Below are 20,923 nucleotides of genomic sequence, written 5' to 3' on the forward strand. Positions count from 1 at the left end.
GAACAGGTGAATTATAAGATAAAATTATGGGAAAAGAGGAAGCTGAGAAAAAGACAGAGAGAGAGAGAGAGCAATTACTTACTTGAGGAAACTGAGAAAAAGACAGAGAGAGAGAGAGAGAGAGAGAGAGAGAGAGAGAGAGAAAGAGAGAGCAATTTCTTACTTAACACATCCCCAAAGGCAAGGGAATTAAAAGCAAAAATGAACTACTGGGACCTCATGAAGATAAAAAGCTTCTGCACCACAAAGGAAACAATCAACAAAACTAAAAGGCAACCAACGGAATGGGAAAAGATATTTGCAAATGACATAATCAGACAAAGGGCTAGTATCCAAAATCTATAAAGAGCTCACCAAACTCCACACCCGAAAAACAAATAACCCAGTGAAGAAATGGACAGAAAACATGAATAGACACTTCTCTAAAGAAGACATCCGGATGGCCAACAGGCACGTGAAAAGATGCTCAACGTCGCTCCTCATCAGGGAAATACAAATCAAAACCACACTCAGATATCACCTCACGCCAGCCAGAGTGGCCAAAATGAACAAATCAGGAGACTATAGATGCTGGAGAGGATGTGGAGAAACAGGAACCCTCTTGCACTGTTGGTGGGAATGCAAATTGGTGCAGCCACTCTGGAAAACAGTGTGGAGGTTCCTCAAAAAATTAAAAATAGACCTACCCTATGACCCAGCAATAGCACTGCTAGGAATTTACCCAAGGGATACAGGAGTACTGATTCATAGGGGCACTTGTGCCCCAATGTTTATAGCAGCACTCTCAACAATAGCCAAATTATGGAAAGAGCCTAAATGTCCATCAACTGATGAATGGATAAAGAAATTGGGGTATATATACACAATGGAATACTATGTGGCAATGAGAAAGAATGAAATCTGGCCATTTGTAGCAACGTGGATGGAACTGGAGAGTGTTATGCTATGTGAAATAAGTCATACGGAGAAAGACAGATACCATATGTTTTCACTCTTATGTGGATCCTGAGAAAATTAACAGAAGTCCATGGGGGAGGGGAAGAAAAAAAAAGAGGTTAGAGAGGGAGAGAGCCAAGGTATATGAGACTGTTAAAAACTGAGAACAAACAGAGTTCAGGGGTGGTGGGGGGGAGGGGAGGGTGGGTGATGGGTATTGAGGAGGGCACCTTTTGGGATGAGCACTGAGCGTTGTATGGAAACCAATTTGACAATAAATTTAATAATAAAAAAATAAAAGAATAAAAGGATCGGTCTTCTAAAAAATAAAAATTAAAAAAATAAACCATATTACGAAGCCATAGTTATCAACATAACATCCTTCAGACATAATGACAGGCATAGAATAACGGACAAGTGTTGGTGAGCTAGACCTGACTTCTCCAATGTTAATGTTCATGACAATGAACTGAAGATTTCATTAAATTCACATTGTGACTTGGATTTCTGGCTGAGGTGTGAGTTTCCATATTTCACTCAAATTGCAAGTGACACTAACATAGTCATTTCAAGAGACATGATTTTAATTCCAAAAGAAAACAAAAGGGAAAAAAGAAAAGAAAGAAGGAACAAATCATGATGACTTTGAAATTTAAGATTATTGTGGAAAGTACAAATTGTAACCTTGGGAACAATAACCACAATTTTCCTTGAACATTTCTTACACAGTACAAACCATTCTAACACTTTTTCATAAATTCCCCCATGAATCCACGGTGACCAATGAGAATATTAGATGTGATTTTCATCTTTCACAAGAATATCTTGGAAAAACTTTAGTCCTAGTGGAGCTTGAGTTTTAGCTCAGATTGTCTGTCTTTGAATTTGTCTAATGGAACACACTGACCATTATACAGAGGAAACCCTAAAAGAAGGTTCAGAGTAGGTTTCAAAGTGAAAGAGGTAACACAAACACGACTGAACCACAGACCTCATCAACCAAAAGAGCAGAGCAAGGATACAACACAAAATATGAAAATTACAAATCAAATAAAAAAAAAAAACGAATGTGATAGAATTAAACTGTTTTGGTCACTGAAACCAAAAAATGTTTTCAGGGGCTTAAAACGCACAGATCTATTTGTGGTGGAAGCTTTTTGTGTCCCCCCAACACACCACAGAGACCAACACTCACATTGATATAACCCACAGTTATTGTTTGTGAATTCCCTAGGGTTTTCAAAGTTCTCACCCCATTGATCTTTTCTGCTGAATTATATTTTACATATTTAAGACAGTTGCGTATGTATGATGCATATTTATTTATTTTTTTTCTAGAGCAACAGAGAGGTGATAAGGAGCAGTCCATCTGTGACATGAGTATAGAATCCAATGGAAACTTTCAGCAGCAAGGCCTGACTGATTTACAATTTCCACTTCCTACACTAGTATCTCCAGCAAACAGGAGAGCTTTAATTTTCTAAAGAGACTAAAAACAACATGACTCACAGAAGCGAATTTCCAGCTTCAATGAGGTGATTTATGCACATCTTTCAGTAAATCCTCCCAAGGAATTTAACATTACATGGGAAAAAAATATTAACCTATCATGGAGGGATCTTGCAGAGAGCACAGAGAGAATGAAATACAGAGACCCGTAATGATTCACAGTTGTGTCAGGTACCTAGCATTCTTGAAAGGACATATAATAACTGCTGGAAAACACATGTCCAGAGCAGCAAGTAAGTAAATCACAATCTAAAAGTAAACATGAAAACATGTTGACAGGAACCCTAGTCCTCCTGCTGACTGACATCCTAACTTTTTTTCTTTCAAGGATGATGTTCTTGTATTCCCTCCTGAGAGTACCCAGAGCAAGGTACCTCTCCATATAAATGTTATTCATCCAGTAAGGTAGAAGAGGAACAGGCAGAGTCTCCTACCTCATTTATCTCTAGGAAAGAACAATAAAAACGTGAATCCTTTTGAGGTGGTAGAAAAAGAGAGGGAAGAGGCACACCTCAAGTGGGAACTAACAGGTTGAATCACATGTCCACGAAATCCAGCTTGAGTTCAGTCATGGGCACTAAGTGTGTTTACAAAATGAAATAAAACCACACAATACTTCTATAATCAGAAGCACACTGACCCTTCTAGGCTGTAGAACATAAGCCCCAGATAAAATTCCAGGCCTGCATCACAGGAAATGAACAGTTTCAAAGGATGATTAAACATGGGGAAGAGGACAAAATAGGTGAGCCTAAGGCCCTTCTCTTTCCTCTTTCCATTCAAGCTGCCTCCACCCTTGCATGAAGAATTTGGTCATCCACTTTTATTTCTCCTCCTTATAGTCACCATGCCAAACATATTCTTGGAAATAGTTGCCTCTTTTACCCAGTAATGCAGGTACAACTGCTTCTGATTGCAATGTTGCATTTCTTAGCTTGGAGACTATAAATTCCATAGCCTTTAAAAATATCAAGTTTTCCCTGTCCTTTTAATAATTCCCACAGCTTCATGCTACAGGATGTCTTGTGTTTTCAACTCAGGTTTCTTCCCAAAATCTGACTGACTAAAATGAGCATGGACATAAAGTTTAGTTGCACTTTGGTATTTTCCCAAAAGAATTCACTTATACAGAACAGCCTTCAGAAGACATGTGCCCATTATTACAGGCACTTTAGGAGAGGAGAGATGAGACAGAGAACATGGCAGGGCACGCAATTTGAGAAGCTCTCACAGAAATGACTGTTCTTCATGTATCTCCAGGGCTGCTCAGCCAATTAGGACTCCAGACTCCTCTAGATGCTCCTATTCACTTTTCCACTCAGCTACGCACACTCTCCTCTCTCCCATGTCCTACCTGTCCTCCAGCAATTTATCTTTATCTCCATTTTGATAAAGACAAATTAGTCTTCCTAAGTCTGCATCTTACTATGAACACCTAGGAGGAGCATGATTTGGAGAGTAAGTTAGCTTTCATTATAGACAACTTCTTAACAAAATAGTTTAACCTATACATGTACATGTGGATTGGTATCTACTTTGTTTTCTCTTTTTTCTCTTCAAGTATACTTGACTCACAATGTTACATCAGTTCGGTGTACAACTTTGTCATTTGACAACTCTACATGGTTAATTATGCTCACCACAAGCGAGCTACCATCTGTCATTATACGCTGCTGTTATAATACCACTGAATGTATTCCCTGTGTTGTATCTTTTATCACCATGACTTATTAATTCCCTAACTGGAAGCCTATCCTTCACTATCCCATTTACCCATTTTGCCCATTCTCCCTCCCTGTTCCACCATGGTAACCAGATGTTTCTGCTTTTGTTGTCCTTTCTTGCCATTTGTAACAATGTACATAGACCTAGAATGTATTCTGCTATGTAACATAAGTCAAAGAATGAATAGTATGTGACATCACATAAATGTACTAATAAATAACAAAACAAATGCACAAACAAGAGGAGAAGCCAACACATGAATATCTACTTTGATAAAGACCATGGATACTCTCAAGACCTATAAAAATTGCATGATTCCACACATTCCATAAGGTAACAAGCTGGTCTGTAACTATTTTCCAATCCTGGCTGAAGATAGGAGACTCCTAGATCAAGATCTAAGAATTGTATGGCTCATGACAGCAAACACCATAAACATCTTGATCACTCTAATATCACCTGTCAGCCCCACCCCCAACTCCTACAGGTAGATGCTGCACATACCATGCGTTTGTGAGATCCTGGGCATAGGAAAACCCTCTATCTTCAAGGAATATCTAGCTCCTTCCAACCAGGTACCATAGAGCTAATCTGAATGCACTGGAAATCACCCAAAATGCACATTGTAGCACAAGGGATACACTCCTAACCACCCTATAAACATACCAAAATTTGTGCACCCAAAATCATGGCAGACATCTTTTTATCCAAAAGCTATCACTGTGGTTTAGATTCCTTTAGAGACAGTGATGAATGTGTTGTCTATACTCGTGTTTGGCACTAAAGTCTGTAGAACTTAACCATTCTGCTATGGAAATAGAGAAATAAGCATTCATGTCAGCAAGGAGGCACCTTGTACGTTTTTGAGTTCAAAACTGATATTGAGAATGTAGTCTCATGAGATTTGTAATCACTACTAGAGGCAGAAAAAGATAGAGAACTAACAGAAGTCTCTTCCAAGATGACACTGATGTTAATCCATGTGAAGAGATGACTTGTTCAAGCAAATGAAGAGAGCACGCTAGAACATTTTCAGAATACACTGCAATTTGTTAGCCACGTTGGAGGAAAAAAAAAATAAAGATAGAAAATCTCTGTCTGTACACAAACCACATAACACGGTTATTTTGAATACATTTCTGATTGAAATTGTAAAGATAATGATATGCTTTGAAAAAGAAAAATATTTGTGCCTGTGGTCTCTACATAAGAGAGGATTTCTAAAAAAGATTTAAAAACCCCCACTAGCCATCAAAAGGAATTATAGAGGACCAACATTTATGTTTCTTGATCTCAGTGGCTTACAGATATGTGATCAGTTTGTGAAATTCCATTGAGACGTTCCTTTATGATCTGCACATGTGACCTCACTGAAAACAACAAACTCCTCATCAAAAAATAGAAGTCAATAGATAAGTATCAATGTACACACAATGACACATTGAAATTAAATGTAGAAAGTAATGTCACACCATGACTAAATTTTAAAGGCTTGCTTCAAAAAAGGTATGTTTTTATTTCTACCTAAAGCAATATGTTGCTGAGTATACAATGCCCACAGAAATAGAATGATACATAGATCTATTTTCTGAATGTGAATACAGGAAAACACAACAAACAAATAATAAGTAGATAAAGTGTAAGGAAAAAACAAACATGGTAAATCCAAACCCCAATATCTTCAGTAGAATATGAAACATAAATAAACAATATGTTCCTGGTAACACAAAGCTTTGCTTGAAGATACTACATTGAAAATTTCCTAGAACTATACCTAAAAGATGATAAAATTGGAAAAATAAACAAAAAACAAAACAAACCATGTAGTCCTAAACAATCAAACAAGCAGCAAGGCAATATATCATATAGAATAATCTTTAAAAGGAAGGAGTTTGTCCCTGTATTATTACTGTTATTTTTCAATATCAAGTTACACTCTTTCAATATTCTACTCCATGGATAACAAACAATCTTCGTGTATGTGTGCATATTTATACACACACATACATTTGTATTAAACATACAAATATAAATACATGTATATATGGAAACCTTTCTTTTCTTAGCTCATAAGACATAAAAACATTCGTCACAAAGGAGTGACATCACAAAAACGGTGACAGAGTTAGTTCCCACTCAGTACTTTTCAGAGTAAGCTCAGCTGCCAACTATTCACATCACTGGGGAAATCTCAGTACCCCAAAATAACAGGTATTGAAAAGGAATTCTTGTCCTTCCATTGAACCAATGCGAAATGTGAGTAGAACATGCTACCCTACTTTATTTTATTGGTTTCTACAACTGATAGATATCCTCTTCCCACTCAGGTCTGAATGGGTGTAAGGACAGCCCAGGCTGTGAAACATCATAGGGACATCTAGCCTAAAAACTGGGTAGGCTGTTTAGAGCAGAAATATGCTCAGTGCCAGTGACTGGTGACCAGATTCCCAAGGAATCAGTGCTCTGAACATGGTTCGGAGCATAGACTAGACTCAACACAGGGCTGAGTGGATGTGAGGGAGGTCTCTGGCAGCTGTGGGTCAGGATCCTTGGAAGGTCACCCATCAACAATGGATGAGAACTATGTTGGGCTTATATACCTGGGATGCCAGTGCTTTGAGGAACTACCCACATGCCTTGCTGGTTCTGACTATTAGTGTCCAGTAGCCTTTGCATCTTTAACACCAACTCTATCATGTTGACATCTTCAAGCAATGCCCACAATGTTCCCCACTCCATCAACCTCCACAAAACTGGGCCTGGGAAAGTGCAGTTATCTATGGCACCCAACAGCATCTGCTCCACAGTACCACTAGAAAATTGTTTAATCATGAGTAAAGAATCTGACATCCCTCAATCCCAGAAAACCACCAGGCTGGTTCCCAAGTTCCCTTCTAGGTCACATTTGTTCATCACAAGAATTGTCCTATGATCTTGCAGTGATCAAAGAGAGCTTCTTGTCAGAGCTTTCATCACATTTCAGGAGTTTTCCATATTTGTTTTTGTAGGATCTATCTTCCTCTCAAAGCATACTATCCTAATGTTTTATTTGTCCTCATAACTCTCTCCATACCAACTGCCTGAAGTAATCCTGTAGACAATTGATTGTTTTCCTGTTCCTTCCATTTAAGTAGTGATAACATTGTACTGAAATATTAGAGATGGCTCAATTGATCCAATTAGCAACGATTTCCCATTATATTAAAAAATTCTAGAGGTGCCTGGGTGGTTCAGTCAGTTTAGCACCTGACTTCAGCTCAGGTCATGATCTCATGGTTTGTGAGTTTGAGCCCTGCATCAGGTTCTGTGCTGACAGTGCAAATCCTGCTTGGGGTTCTCTCTCTTCCCTACTCTGTCCCTTCTCCATTCTCTCTTTTTGTCTCCCTAAGATGATGAAATAAACTTAAATTTTTTTGAAAACTATAAGCTACTAAGAAACAAGAAGAGCCTGCATGGATTTCATGGCAGGGGGAGAATCTATCTAACACAGGAAAGAAAAGTTGTGATGGCTACATCATTGGAATGGAGATGAGGAGACAGACAAACCAGAGCAGATTTGGAAAGAAAATGAGTAAAATTTATCCTTCTATAATTCAGAGTCACTTGTGCAGCCTAGGTCAGATGTCCTTCCCCATAAGAAGAATTTATGCCAATGCTTCAGCCCAGATGTTTTTTTTAACCTCTTATCTTGGGCTGCATCATCACTTTTAACAGAATACTGTTTTCTTCCTATATGTAGAACATCTACTAAGCCCTCAGCACTGTGCATGTTTGTTTCCTTCAAATAAAGGTGAACACAACCCATGACTCATGAATCTCCAAGTTTTCACCTCATCAAATTTTTTCACTAAAGTGAATATCTTGGATAAGGTCACTCCCAAGAAGGGAAAGGAATAGTAACTAAAGAAATCTTAGTCAGTGTTCCTCTCCCATTGAGTAGGAAGGAAATGTATCAAATAAATTACATGGAATTTAATATACTCCCTGTAGAATTACTCCATATTCAAATTAACATTTGAACACCACGTCATTTCATGCAAGAGAATCTTAAAATCCCTGAGCCACTCATAGAAGCAAAAGTTCATGAACATTGGAACGTGGAAATAGAATACATTCTACAAGAATATTAACCAGGTAGACAAGACAGGATTTGCATGGGGAGATTCTCAAACCAAGATATGCAGAGATTTAGGAGACATAAATTCATCACCAAAAATGTAGGGAAGTATTCCTGTTTTTATAAATCCATAACATTTTTGGTTGTCAGGAAATTATCAGTTTTGAGATTTAAAATATCCTCATTTCAACAAATATTCCCATTCCTTCTGAAGATCTTGGTTTGCATACACATGCATTCTTCTTCCTTATTAGTACTGTTATTCCAAAATCCATCTTTAGCTTAACATAATATATTGCATTCTTTGCATTTCAAAACTGTGAAAATCTGGGTTCCATATGCTCACAAAAACTACACTAAAAAAAACCAAAACAGAACAAAACACATAGGTTAAGACTTCAAATAGTGACTAAGAATCTGTAGAGAGGTCTTAGATTTGTAGTGAATTTGTTTAATTAGCAGTTGTTAAGTAGAACCACTGTGCATCATTTTGTGAGCCAAGGATCGATAAACAAAAAAGAAACAAGTTACTACTCATAGGCCATGGAGGATGTGTACAATATGTCATGAGGGGCAAGATGTAGAGGTTAAGGTTGAGTGCAGGCAGAGAGAATGTCAGGAACTGGGCAGATGCCTTTTTTGGGGTGCATGGTTGGAGGACTGTGGAGCTCCTGGGCTAAGTCTAGAATGTACAGTTGACCTCAAAATCAGTGGAGAATGGCAGATGCTCTCTGCCGGGGTCCTCTCCAAAGGATGTGCAAGGTGAATGCATATACTGAGAGTGGACACTCTTATACAAATGATGATTAAAGAATTCCTATCAGGAGCTTCTGTTTGCTTGTGACTGTGGGGCTCTTATCTAGTGAGTTTGCTACTGGGTGGAGCTAGAGTCAGTTCAAACCCACCTCCTGCAGCCAGCCTGTTTATACAAAATGGATTGCAAGGCAGAAGTATCAGGAAATTGTTCAGCTACATTCTCAATAATACTCTTATATGATCCTTATTAAAAGCTCCTAATGCCCCATCACTTACAAAAAGGAAGGTATAATATGTAAACTTTGGGAAAATTAAGTTCAAATAATTTGAGGTTTAAGGCCACTGGGCAAAGAGATCATTCGTGATAGCATCCCACTGCTTAAACAAGTACCAGTGACTCTTGAATAATGCAGGGGTTCAGTGTACCCACCACCCACGCAGTTGAAAATCCGTGTACAAGTTTGACTCCCCAACACATCAATTTAATAGCCTACTACTGAGAAGAAAAGTAGTCAATTAAAATATACTTCACATTTTATAGGTGTTCATTATGGTATTCCTACCATGAAGGAAACTCATCAAAAGAAAATATTAAGGAAATCAAAAGGAAGAGTACATACGTTTACACTACTGTACTATAAATAAATGTTCCTGTAAGTTGGACTCACACAGTTCAAACCCATGTTGGACAAGGGTCAAGTGTGCTTTGTGTTCCTGTTTACCTGCAACCTTGATGAAGATGGGGCAGGCTAAGGTTGCAGCAGGACACCACTTCTTTCATTATAAATCAGAGTTAACATATAAAAATCCATTCTGGCTTATTAATGAACAGATATTAATTTCAAATGTACTCTTAAGAAACCACTGCAAAATCACTGTATGATCCTTGGTCAAAATGCACATTAAAGTCTTTCAAGAACCATTCTTTTTCCCCATATGTATTGATTTGTGAGTTGTACTTTCCATGATGTTCGAATTAAGGCTAATTATGGAGTAAAAGTAGATTGATAATCATCTTTCATCCCTTTACAGAAGACTTAGCTATACTTTCCTCAGATATCTGTGAAAATCTCTTTATTCCAACTACATAACTAATATTCTTCACTTGTAATAAATGCTATTATGAAGATATACTCAGATCTTTATGAGCTGCTACTGTATTTTTTCTATACACTAACTGGCAAAACATTTAAATTCAGAATGTTTCTGTCTCACTTGCATGCAAAGAATGATACCCTGAATACTTCTTGGTGACTGATATCATTGTTATATACCAATCCCAAAAAGCATCCCCATGTAGACTTCCTTCACATGTAGTACCTAACAGTGTTCTTTTTCTTTTTCTTCTTTTGTTACCATTTGCTTCAGGTACCTTTTTTTTTTTTTGTATAAAGTTTATTGCAAATTGTTTTCCATACAACACCCAGTGCTCATCCCAAAAGGTGCCCTCCTCAATACCCATCACCCACCCTCCCACCCCCCATCAACCGTGTTTGTTCTCAGTTTTTAACAGTCTCTTATGCTTTGGCTCTCTCCCACTCTAACCTCTTTTTTTTTTTTCCTTCCCATCCCCCATGGACTTCTGTTAAATTTCTCAGGATCCACATAAGAGTGAAACCATATGGTATCTGTCTTTCTCTGTATGGCTTATTTCACCTAGCATCACACTCTCCAGTTCCATCCATGTTGCTACAAAGGGCCATATTGCATTCTTTCTCATTGCCATGTAGTACTCCATTGTGTATATAAACCCCAATTTCTTTATCCATTCATCAGTTGATGGACATTTAGGCTCTTTCCATAATTTGGCTATTGTTGAGAGTGCTGCTATAAACATTGGGGTACAAGTGCCCCTATGCATCAGCACTCCTGTATCCCTTTGGTAAATTCCAGGCAGTGCTATTGCTGGGTCATAGGGTAGGTCTATTTTTAATTTTTTGAGGAACCTCCACACTGTATTCCAGAGTGGCTGCACCAATTTGCATTCCCACCAACAGTGCAAGAGGGTTCCTGTTTCTCCACATCCTCTCCAGCATCTATAGTCTCCTGATTTGTTCATTTTGGTCACTCTGGCTGGCGTGAGGTGATACCTGAGTGTGGTTTTGATTTGTATTTCCCTGATAAGGAGCAACGTTGAGCATCTTTTCACGTGCCTGTTGGCCATCCGGATGTCTTCTTTAGAGAAGTGTCTATTCAAGTTTTCTGTCCATTTATTCACTGGGTTATTTGTTTTTTGGGTATGGAGTTTGGTGAGCTCTTTATAGATTTTGGATACCAGCCCTTTGTCTGATATGTCATTTGCAAATATCTTTTCCCATTCCGTTGGTTGCCTTTTAGTTTTGTTGGTTGTTTCCTTTGCTGTGCAGAAGCTTCTTATCTTCATAAGGTCCCAGTAGTTCATTTTTGCTTTTAATTCCCTTGCCTATGGGGATGTGTCAAGTAAGAAATTGCTACCGCTGAGGTCAGAGAGGTCTTTTCCTGCTTTCTCCTCTAAGGTTTTGATGGTTTCCTGTCTCACATTTAGGTCCTTTATCCATTTTGAGTTTATTTTTGTGAATGGTGTGAGAAAGTGGTCTAGTTTCAACCTTCTGCATGTTGCTGTCCAGTTCTCCCAGCACCATTTGTTAAAGAGACTGTCTTTTTTCCATTGGATATTCTTTCCTGCTTTGTCAAAGATGAGTTGGCCACACGTTTGTGGGTCTGGTTCTGGGGTTTCTATTCTATTGCATTGGTCTATGTGTCTGTTTTTGTGCCAATACCATGCTGTCTTGATGATGACAGCTTTGTAGTAGAGGCTAAAGTCTGGGATTGTGATGCCTCCTGCTTTGGTCTTCTTCTTCAAAATTACTTTGGCTATTCGGGGCCTTTTGTGGTTCCATATGAAATTTAGGATTACTTGTTCTAGTTTCGAGAAGAATGCTGGTGCAATTTTGATTGGGATTGCATTGAACGTGTGGATAGCTTTGGGTAGTATTGACATTTTGACAATATTTATTCTTCCAATCCATGAGCAGAGAATGTTTTTCCATTTCTTTATATCTTCTTCAATTTCCTTCATAAGCTTTCTATAGTTTTCAGCATGCAGATCTTTTACATCTTTGGTTAGATTCATTCCTAGGTATTTTATGCCTCTTGGAGCAATTGTGAATGGGATCAGTTTCTTTATTTGTCTTTCTGTAGCTTCATTGTTAGTGTATAAGAATGCAACTGATTTCTGTACATTGATTTTGTATCCTGCAACTTTGCTAAATTCATGTTTCAGTTCTAGCAGACTTCTGGTGGAGTCTATCGGATTTTCCATGTATAATATCATGTCGTCTGCAAAAAGTGAAAGCTTAACTTCATCTTTGCCAATTTTGATGCCTTTGATTTCCTTTTGTTGTCTGATTGCTAATGCTAGCACTTCCAACACTATGTTAAACAACGGCGGTGAGAGTGGGCATCCCTGTCGTGTTCCTGATCTTAGGGAAAAGCTCTCAGTTTTTCCCCATTGAGGAGGATGTTAGCTGTGGGCTTTTCATAAATGGCTTTTATGATCTTAATTTTTTTTTTCAACGTTTATTTATTTTTGAGACAGAGAGAGACAGAGCATGAACGGGGGAGGGGCAGAGAGAGAGGGAGACACAGAATCGGAAACAGGCTCCAGGCTCTGGGCCATTAGCCCAGAGCCTGACGCGGGGCTCGAACTCCGGGACCGCGAGATCATGACCTGGCTGAAGTCGGATGCTTAACCGACTGCGCCATCCAGGCGCCCCGGCTTTTATGACCTTTAAGTATGTTCCTTCTATCCCGACTTTCTCGAGGGTTTTTATTAAGAAAGGATGCTGAATTTTGTCAAATGCTTTTTCTGCATCGATTGACAGGAACATATGGTTCTTTTCTTTTATTAATGTGATGTATCATGTTGATTGATTTTCAAATGTTGAACAAGCCCTGGAGCCCAGGAATGAATTCCACTTGACCATGGTGAATAATTCTTTTTATATGCTGCTGAATTAGATTTGCTAGTATCTTATTGAGAATTTTTGCATTCATATTCATCAGGGATATTGGCCTGTAGTTCTCTTTTTTTACTGGGTCTCTGTCTGGTTTAGGAATCAAAGTAATACTGGCTTCATAGAATGAGTCTGGAAGTTTTCTTTCCCTTTCTATTTCTTGGAATAGCTTGAGAAGGATAGGTACTATCTCTGCTTTAAACGTCTGGTAGAACTCCCCTGGGAAGCCATCTGGTCCTGGACTCTTATTTGTTGGGAGATTTTTGATGACTGATTCAATTTCTTTGCTGGTTATGGGCCTGTTCAAGCTTTCTATTTCATCCTGATTGAGTTTTGGAAGCATGTGGGTGTTTAGGAATTTGTCCATTTCTTCCAGGTTGTCCAGTTTGTTGGCATATAATTTTTCATAGTATTCCCTGATAATTGTTTGTATCTCTGAGGGATTGGTTGTAATAATTCCATTTTCATTCATGATTTTATCTATTTGGGTCATCTCCCTTTTCTTTTTGAGAAGCCTGGCTAGAGATTTATCAATTTTGTTTATTTTTTCAAAAAACCAACTCTTGGTTTCATTGATCTGCTCTACAGTTTTTTTAGATTCTATATTGTTTATTTCTGCTCTGATCTTTATTATTTCTCTTCTTCTGCTGGGTTTAGGCTGTCTTTGCTGTTCTGCTTCTATTTCCTTTAGGTGTGCTGTTAGATTTTGTATTTGGGATTTTTCTTGTTGCTTGAGATAGGCCTGGATTGCAATGTATTTTCCTCTCAGGGCTGCCTTCGCTGCATCCCAAAGCATTTAGATTGTTGTATTTTCATTTTCATATATTTGTTTCATGTTCATATATGTTTCCATATATTTCTTAATTTCTTCTATAATTGCCTGGTTGACCCATTCATTATTTAGTAGGGTGTTCTTTAACTTCCATGCTTTTGGAGGTTTTCCAGACTTTTTCCTGTGGTTGATTTCAAGCTTCATAGCATTGCAGTCTGAAAGTATGCATGGTATGATTTCAATTCTTGTAAACTTATGAAGGGCTGTTTTGTGACCCAGTATGTGATCTATCTTGGAGAATGTTCCATGTGCACTCGAGAAGAAAATATATTCTGTTGCTTTGGGATGCAGAGTTCTAAATATATCTGTCAAGTCCATCTGATCCAATGTATCATTCAGGGCCCTTGTTTCTTTATTGACCGCGTGTCTAGATGATCTGTCCATTTCTGTAAGTGGAGTGTTAAAGTCCCCTGCAATTACCACATTCTTATCAATAAGGTTGCTTATGTTTGTGAGTAATTGTTTTATATATTTGGGGGCTCCTGTATTTGGCGCATAGACATTTATAATTGTTAGCTCTTCCTGATGGGTAGACCCTGTGATTATTATATAATGCCCTTCTTAATCTCTTGTTACAGCTTTTAATTTAAAGTCTAGTTTGTCTGGTTGTAAGTATGCCTACTCCAGTTTTCTTTTGACTTCCAGTGGCATGATAAATAGTTCTCCATCCCCTCACTCTCAATCTGAAGGTGTTCTCAGGTCTAAAATGAGTCTCTTGTAGACAGCAAATAGATGGGTCTTGTTTTTTTATCCATTCTGATACCCTATGTCTTTTGGTTGGCACATTTAATCCATTTACATTCAGTGTTATCATAGAAAAATATGGGTTTAGAGTCATTGTGATGTCCATAGGTTTCATGCTTGTAGCGATGTCTCTGGTACTTTGTCTCACAGGATCCCCCTTAGGATCTCTTGTAGGGCTGGTTTAGTGGTGACGAATTCCTTCAATTTTTGTTTGGGAAGACCTTTATCTCTCCTTCTATTCTAAATGACAGACTTGCTGGATAAAACATTGTCAGCTGCATATCTTTTCTGTTCATCACATTGAAGATCTCCTGCCATTCCTTTCTGGCCTGCCAAGTTTCAGTAGAGAGATCAGTCACGAGTCTTATAGGTCTCCCTTTATATGTTAGAGCACGTTTATCTCTAGCTGCTTTCAGAATTTTCTCTTTATCCTTGTATTTTGCCAGTTTCACTATGATATGTCGTGCAGAAGATCAATTCAAGTTCCATTTGAAGGGAGTTCTCTGTGCCTGTTGGATTTCAATGCCTTTTTCCTTCCCCAGATCCGGGAAGTTCTCAGCTATTATTTCTTCAAGTACACCCTCAGCACCTTTCCCTCTTTCTTCCTCCTCTGGAATACCAATTATGCATATGTTATTTCTCTTTAGTGCATCACTTAGTTCTCTAATTTTCCCCTCATACTCCTGGATTTTTTTATCTCTCTTTTTCTCAGCTTCCTCTTTTTCCATAATTTTATCTTCTAGTTCACCTGTTCTCTCCTCTGCATCTTCAATCCGAGCCGTAGTTGTCTCCATTTTATTTTGCAGCTCATTGATATCATTTTTTAGCTCCTTCTGGCTGTTCCTTAGTTCCTTGATCTCTGTAGCAATAGATTCTCTGCTGTACTTTATACTGTTTTCAAGCCCAGCGATTAATTTTATGACTATTATTCTAAATTCACTTTCTGTTATATTGTTTAAATCAGTTTTGATCAGTTCGTTAGCTGTTGTTATTTCCTGGACGTTTTTCTGAGGGGAATTCTTCCGTTTCGTCATTTTGGATAGTCCCTGGAGTGGTGCAGGACTGCAGGGCACTTCCCCTGTGCTGTCTTGAATAACTTGCGTTGGTGGGCGGGGCCACAGTCAGACCTGATGTCTGCCCCCAGCCCACCACTGGGGCCACAGTCAGACTGGTGTGTGCCTTCTCTTCCCCTCTCCTAGGGGTGGGATTCACTGTGGAGTGGCATGGCCCATCTGGGCTACTTGCACACACACTGCCAGGCTTGTGGTGCTGGGGATCTGGCGTATTAGCTGGGGTGGAACGGCAAGGTGCACAGGGGTGGAAGGGCCGGCTCAGCTTGCTTTTCCTTCGGAGATCCGCTTTGGGAGGGGCCCTGCGGCACCGGGAGGGAGTCAGACCCGCTGGAGGGATGGACCCACAGAAGCACAGCATTGGGTGTTTGCAAGCAAGTTCCCTGGCAGGAACTGGTTCCCTTTTGGATTTTGGCTGGGAGATGGGCGAGGGAGATGGCGCTGGCGAGCGCCTTTGTTCCCCACCAAGCTGAGCTCTGTCATCCGGGGCTCAACAACTCTCCCTCCCTTTGTCCTCCAGCCCTCCCATTCTCTGAGCAGAACTGTTAGCTTATAACCTTCCAGATGTAAAGTCCCGCTTGCTGTTGGAACACACTCTGTCCAGCCCCTCCACTTTTGCAAGCCAGACTTGGGGGCTCTGCTTGGCCGGTGGGCCACCCCTCTGCCCTGGCTCTCTCCCGCCAGTCCGTGGAGTGCGCACTGCCTTTCCGGCCTTCCTACCCTTTTCTGTGGGCCTCTCGTCTGCGCTTGGCTCCGGAGACTCCCTTCTGCTAATCTTCTGGTGGTTTTATGGGTTATTTAGGCAGGTGTAGGTGGAATCTAAGTGATCAGCAGGACACGCGGGGAGCCCAGCATCCTCCTACACTGCCATCTTCTCAGGTCCCTAACAGTGTTCTTAATCTTCCAAGTAAAAGTAAGTCAGCATGAATTTCCCATCATAAAAGAGATCCTCGTGTCTGTGAGACAACAGTGAAATCATTTTGCATGACATAAGCAATAAAGCCATAGCATGAGATGATCTATGAGTAAAACTAATAAAATACGCCATGCAGGGGTGCCTGGGTGGCTCAGTCAGTTGAGTGTCCGACTTCGGCCTAGGTCATGATCTTGCCATTTGTGAGTTCAAGCCCCACATCTGGCTCTGTGCTGACAGCTCCGAGCCTGGAGCCTGCTTCAGATTCTGTGCCTCCCTTTCTCTCTCTGCCCCTCCCCTGCTCATGCTCTGTTTCTGTCTCAAAAGTAAATAAACATTAAAAATTTTTTTAAAAAATAAAATATGACATGCAAAAAAACACACAAAAACCCCTCAGATATGGTCAATAGAAAAAAAGAGAATAATTATCCTTCTCCAGATATCCATTACCCCTTGATCCTTTCAGGCATCTTCAAAATATAGCTGACCATTCAAGAACATGGGTCCAAACAGTGTGCATCCATTTATACAGAGATTATTTTAAATATAAATCCAATGAACTATGTATATATGTTTTCATTATAGGTTCCTTAATCTTTTGTTTTCTCAAGCTTACTTAATTATAACAATACCATTTATAATACGGACAACAAAGAAATGAATGGGATGATTCACTGGCAATGTTCTAGCTATTTTCATGGAAAAGTAGGTATGGTTTTAAGCTCTGGAGACTCAAGAGATACCCACAGATTTTCCATTCGGGGGGGCGGGTTGGTTAGGGCCCCATACGCTCACACTGATGTAAGTGTTCTCGGTGTTTAAACTTTGGGTTTTCCTCTAAATAAACACTCTGATTTAGAATCATGTGTGAAAAGTGGTATTGACCTATTGCTTCCTGCTGTGAATTCTGACTTTCTTAGATTTGCCTTTTCATTCCATAGTTTGCCAAATGTCTACATCTGTAAAGTGTTTATGCTTTATAAAGACACTGGTATTTAGTGAAGTGTATGTTAAAACCAAAAGTCCTTCCTCATTCATTACATTTCTAGGGTTTCCATCCAGTATGTTTTCCCTGATGTTAAGTAAGGGTTCAGTTCAGGTCAAGACTGCCAATATTCTTGACATTTGTAAGTCATCTCCCCAGGACGTATTATCTCATGTTGAATAGTTTTGCTTACAAACTAAACGCTTCACCACATCCTTTGTATTTGTAGGGTTTCATTCAGTGTGCTCTCCCTGATGTTCAGAAAGTTTGTAGTTGGGCTTAACAATTTTGCTCATATTTAAATATTTTTATTTAGCCTTCTCCCCAATATGTATCTCCTTAGGTTGATAAGTTTTGAGTGGTAAGGACTTTGCCTCATTGTATAAATTTGTTAGATTTCTTCCCATTATGAAATCTCTGCTGTTGAGTGACTTTTGAAGACTAGTTAAAAGCTGTCCCAGAGTCACTACATTTTTAAAAATTCGTTTTGCAGTGTTTTAATCCATGTAGGTATGCAACTATCATAATTTAAAGGATACTGCTTAGTGCTTGGTAATTAATTAAGAAAAACTGTAAGACTGTTAGAAAAAACTCTACCACAAAATTACATCTCTAAGTGATCAGGGTCCTCAGAATCTCTACATTTTTAAGTCTTCTCTCTAGTCAGGATACAATGATGTACAAGAAGATTCGAGGTTACATAGAAGACTTTCTCACATTTCTTACTTTTATACTGGGTTCTCTGGAGATGGAGTTCTCTCATGCTTATTAGCATTTCACCCTCAATTCATGTTTTCCCCACACTCATTGCTTTTGTAACTTCTGTCTCCACTATAAACACCTCAGTAATTACGGAAGCTAGAGTCCTCAACTAAACGTCTTTGTAACAACACACACATAAATAGTTGCTCCAAATCAAGTGTTGTATTGTAACTATTGAACAGTGGTGTTTGGATAAAACCCTCCTGTGTTTATCAAAATCAGAGCCTTGGGAACAGGGGGATTACGTGTTGGTGGAAGAATAATGAGACCTCCAAACAGGACTTCTCAAGTCAATCACATTTAGAATTTTTATCTCCCTTTTCAAATGTCTAACTCACAGAATTGTTTCAGTGAGTGATTAATCCAATTTTATATTTGGAATACTTTCAGTATGGGCTAGGTGACTTTTCAGAATTTTCAAATGTCCTTCCAGAGAATATGTATCTTTAAAAACTGGATTTTTTACTTTTGCTCCAAAGACATTGTTCTCCAAATATAATGAGTTAAGGTGAGGTTTTCCCCAGAAGGTTTTTTATCTTTGATCTCTTCTAGCAGTAGCATTTCGTTACCAGTAATTGTGCCCGTTTGGTTATATCCATCATAATAAACATTCTGCATTTCCCTACACCCCATCACCTTCCCCATCATCCCTTAAGTTTAAATACTCAGGACCACAGTGTCTACTTTTTCCCATATCACTGTACCAAAGGACTCTTCTTGCTTGTCGTCCAACAAGCCTAGGGTGTTATGGGAAGACACAACTAAAAGATACAAAAGAAGTCATCACAGTTACCACATTGCATATATGTAAGTATGCTAATGTGCAAAAGTAATATCCACGATAGGACATCAGTAGAATGAAGAAATAGGAAGCACCAGGACTTTGCTCCTTCTTGGAGACACAAATAGACCAAAGGACTTTTTCAGGACTCCAGAAGCACATTAGGAGAATACAGCACATCCGGGCAAGTACAAAGGAAGAAGAGTCACAGTGAAAAGACAAAGAACGTTTAGGACACATGCCTACAACAGCTGCCCACTCTCCCTGACACTCCATGGCAACACAGTGACAAAAGTCTTCCCTCTGTCCAGTAGAGAAACAAATGTATGTTCAATGATCTGGTTTCTTTGCTGCCTTGAGGGACTTGTTTCTGTCATGCACGGCATGGGAAGCAGAAGGAATGAGAGCATCCTCTGGATACACTATGCTGGGTGCTCAGACAAAAGGTGAGCATTTGTTCAAACACTGGAGAGACTACAGAGCTGAAGAACAAGAGGGGAAGGTATCACGGTCTCCAAAGAGTAACTATATTTTTTAACTTTAGCAGTTACAGAAATTCAGACATGACAAATGCCCAGAACATGTGTCACTGTACCTAGAATTACTGTATTTTTGTGTTTCTCTGTACAAACCAAGTCCATAATCCTGGGCCCAGAGGCTGTTATTTTCACTTTTGTGTTTTGTTTTCATTGTTTTTGCGGGTTCTTGTTTCTTTGCTTTTTAATTCCCAAATGTCAACCAAAGATATAAAAGGATACAAAGAAATAGGATTTTGTGTTCCAATTGGAGGAACAAAATACATCTCCAAAAGTGGCCCTAAATTAATCATGTACTATTAATTGACTGACACAGAATTCAAAATAACTGTCATAAAGATGCTCATGGAGGAAGAAGAAAAATAGGTAGGTAACTAAATGATAGCAGGAAAACTATTCATGACCAAAATGTAAAGCCAAGGAAACAGAACATATCACCGACAATGAACAAGAAATTGGGAGATGAAGAGTACAATTGCTGTATTTAAAAATACACTAAGGGGCCAACAACAGACTTGATCAAGTAGAAGAAAGAATCAGACAACCTAAAGTACTCTTGTGTTAAATTACCTGCTAAGAATCAAAGGACAGGGTCTAGGGACTCATGGGACACCAACAAGTGATCCAATATGTATATTAAGGGAACCCCTGAGGAGAGGGGAGGGAAAGGGGGCAGAGCATCGATATGAAGAGCTGAAGTCTTGTATGTGGAAAGAAGAGACAAATGTAACAAGCACAGTAAATTCATAGCAGGATAAATGTCAAGATGTGAACACTGTGACACCTTATAATTAACCTATCAAAACTCACAGATGAGAAGAGAAATTTGAACCAGCATGGCAAAAGCCACTCATCTTGTCCAAGAGAGCTCCTGTAAGCTTAGTGGGATGATTAGCAGATCTTATAGGAAGAAGTGCACGGGCCCATGTATTCAGGTATTGAAAGTTCAAAACATATCCACTAAGAATACTGTACCTGGCCAAACTGTTTTTCATGAATGTAGAAATGGAGACTTTCCCAAGTAAGAACCCCTCTAAGTTTCCAAGTAGACCTCTCCTACAAGAAACATTAAAGGAGGCCCTTCTGGTTGAAATAATAGGATTCTAAACAATAATTAAAACCACATGAGAACATAAAGCCCTCTGCTAAATGTAAAAATTTATACAATTGGGGAGCCTGGGCGACTCAGTTGGTTAAGTGACTGACTTTGGCTCAGGTCAGGATCTCAAGGTCCATGAGTTTTACCCCCACTTTGGGTTCTG

General features: G+C 39.1%; 2 protein-coding genes across 4 annotated transcripts in view; one reads left to right on the plus strand and one right to left on the minus strand.

Annotated features, from left to right (window-relative positions):
* LOC101086687 (putative protein ZNF720) overlaps positions 1-20,923 on the minus strand; it is a 257,450-nt gene that overhangs the window by 79,136 nt on the left and 157,391 nt on the right. The window lies entirely within an intron of this gene.
* The window catches only part of LOC102901312 (zinc finger protein 345), a 54,697-nt gene continuing 34,968 nt past the window's right edge, over positions 1,195-20,923 (plus strand). The window contains 1 exon segment of the mRNA XM_045047126.1: positions 1,195-6,426. Coding sequence (XP_044903061.1) covers positions 6,418-6,426 — 9 coding nt within the window. The 5' untranslated portion in view covers positions 1,195-6,417.

This window comes from Felis catus, chromosome E2 (genome assembly GCF_018350175.1).
Source record: "Felis catus isolate Fca126 chromosome E2, F.catus_Fca126_mat1.0, whole genome shotgun sequence".
NCBI lineage: Eukaryota > Metazoa > Chordata > Mammalia > Carnivora > Felidae > Felis > Felis catus.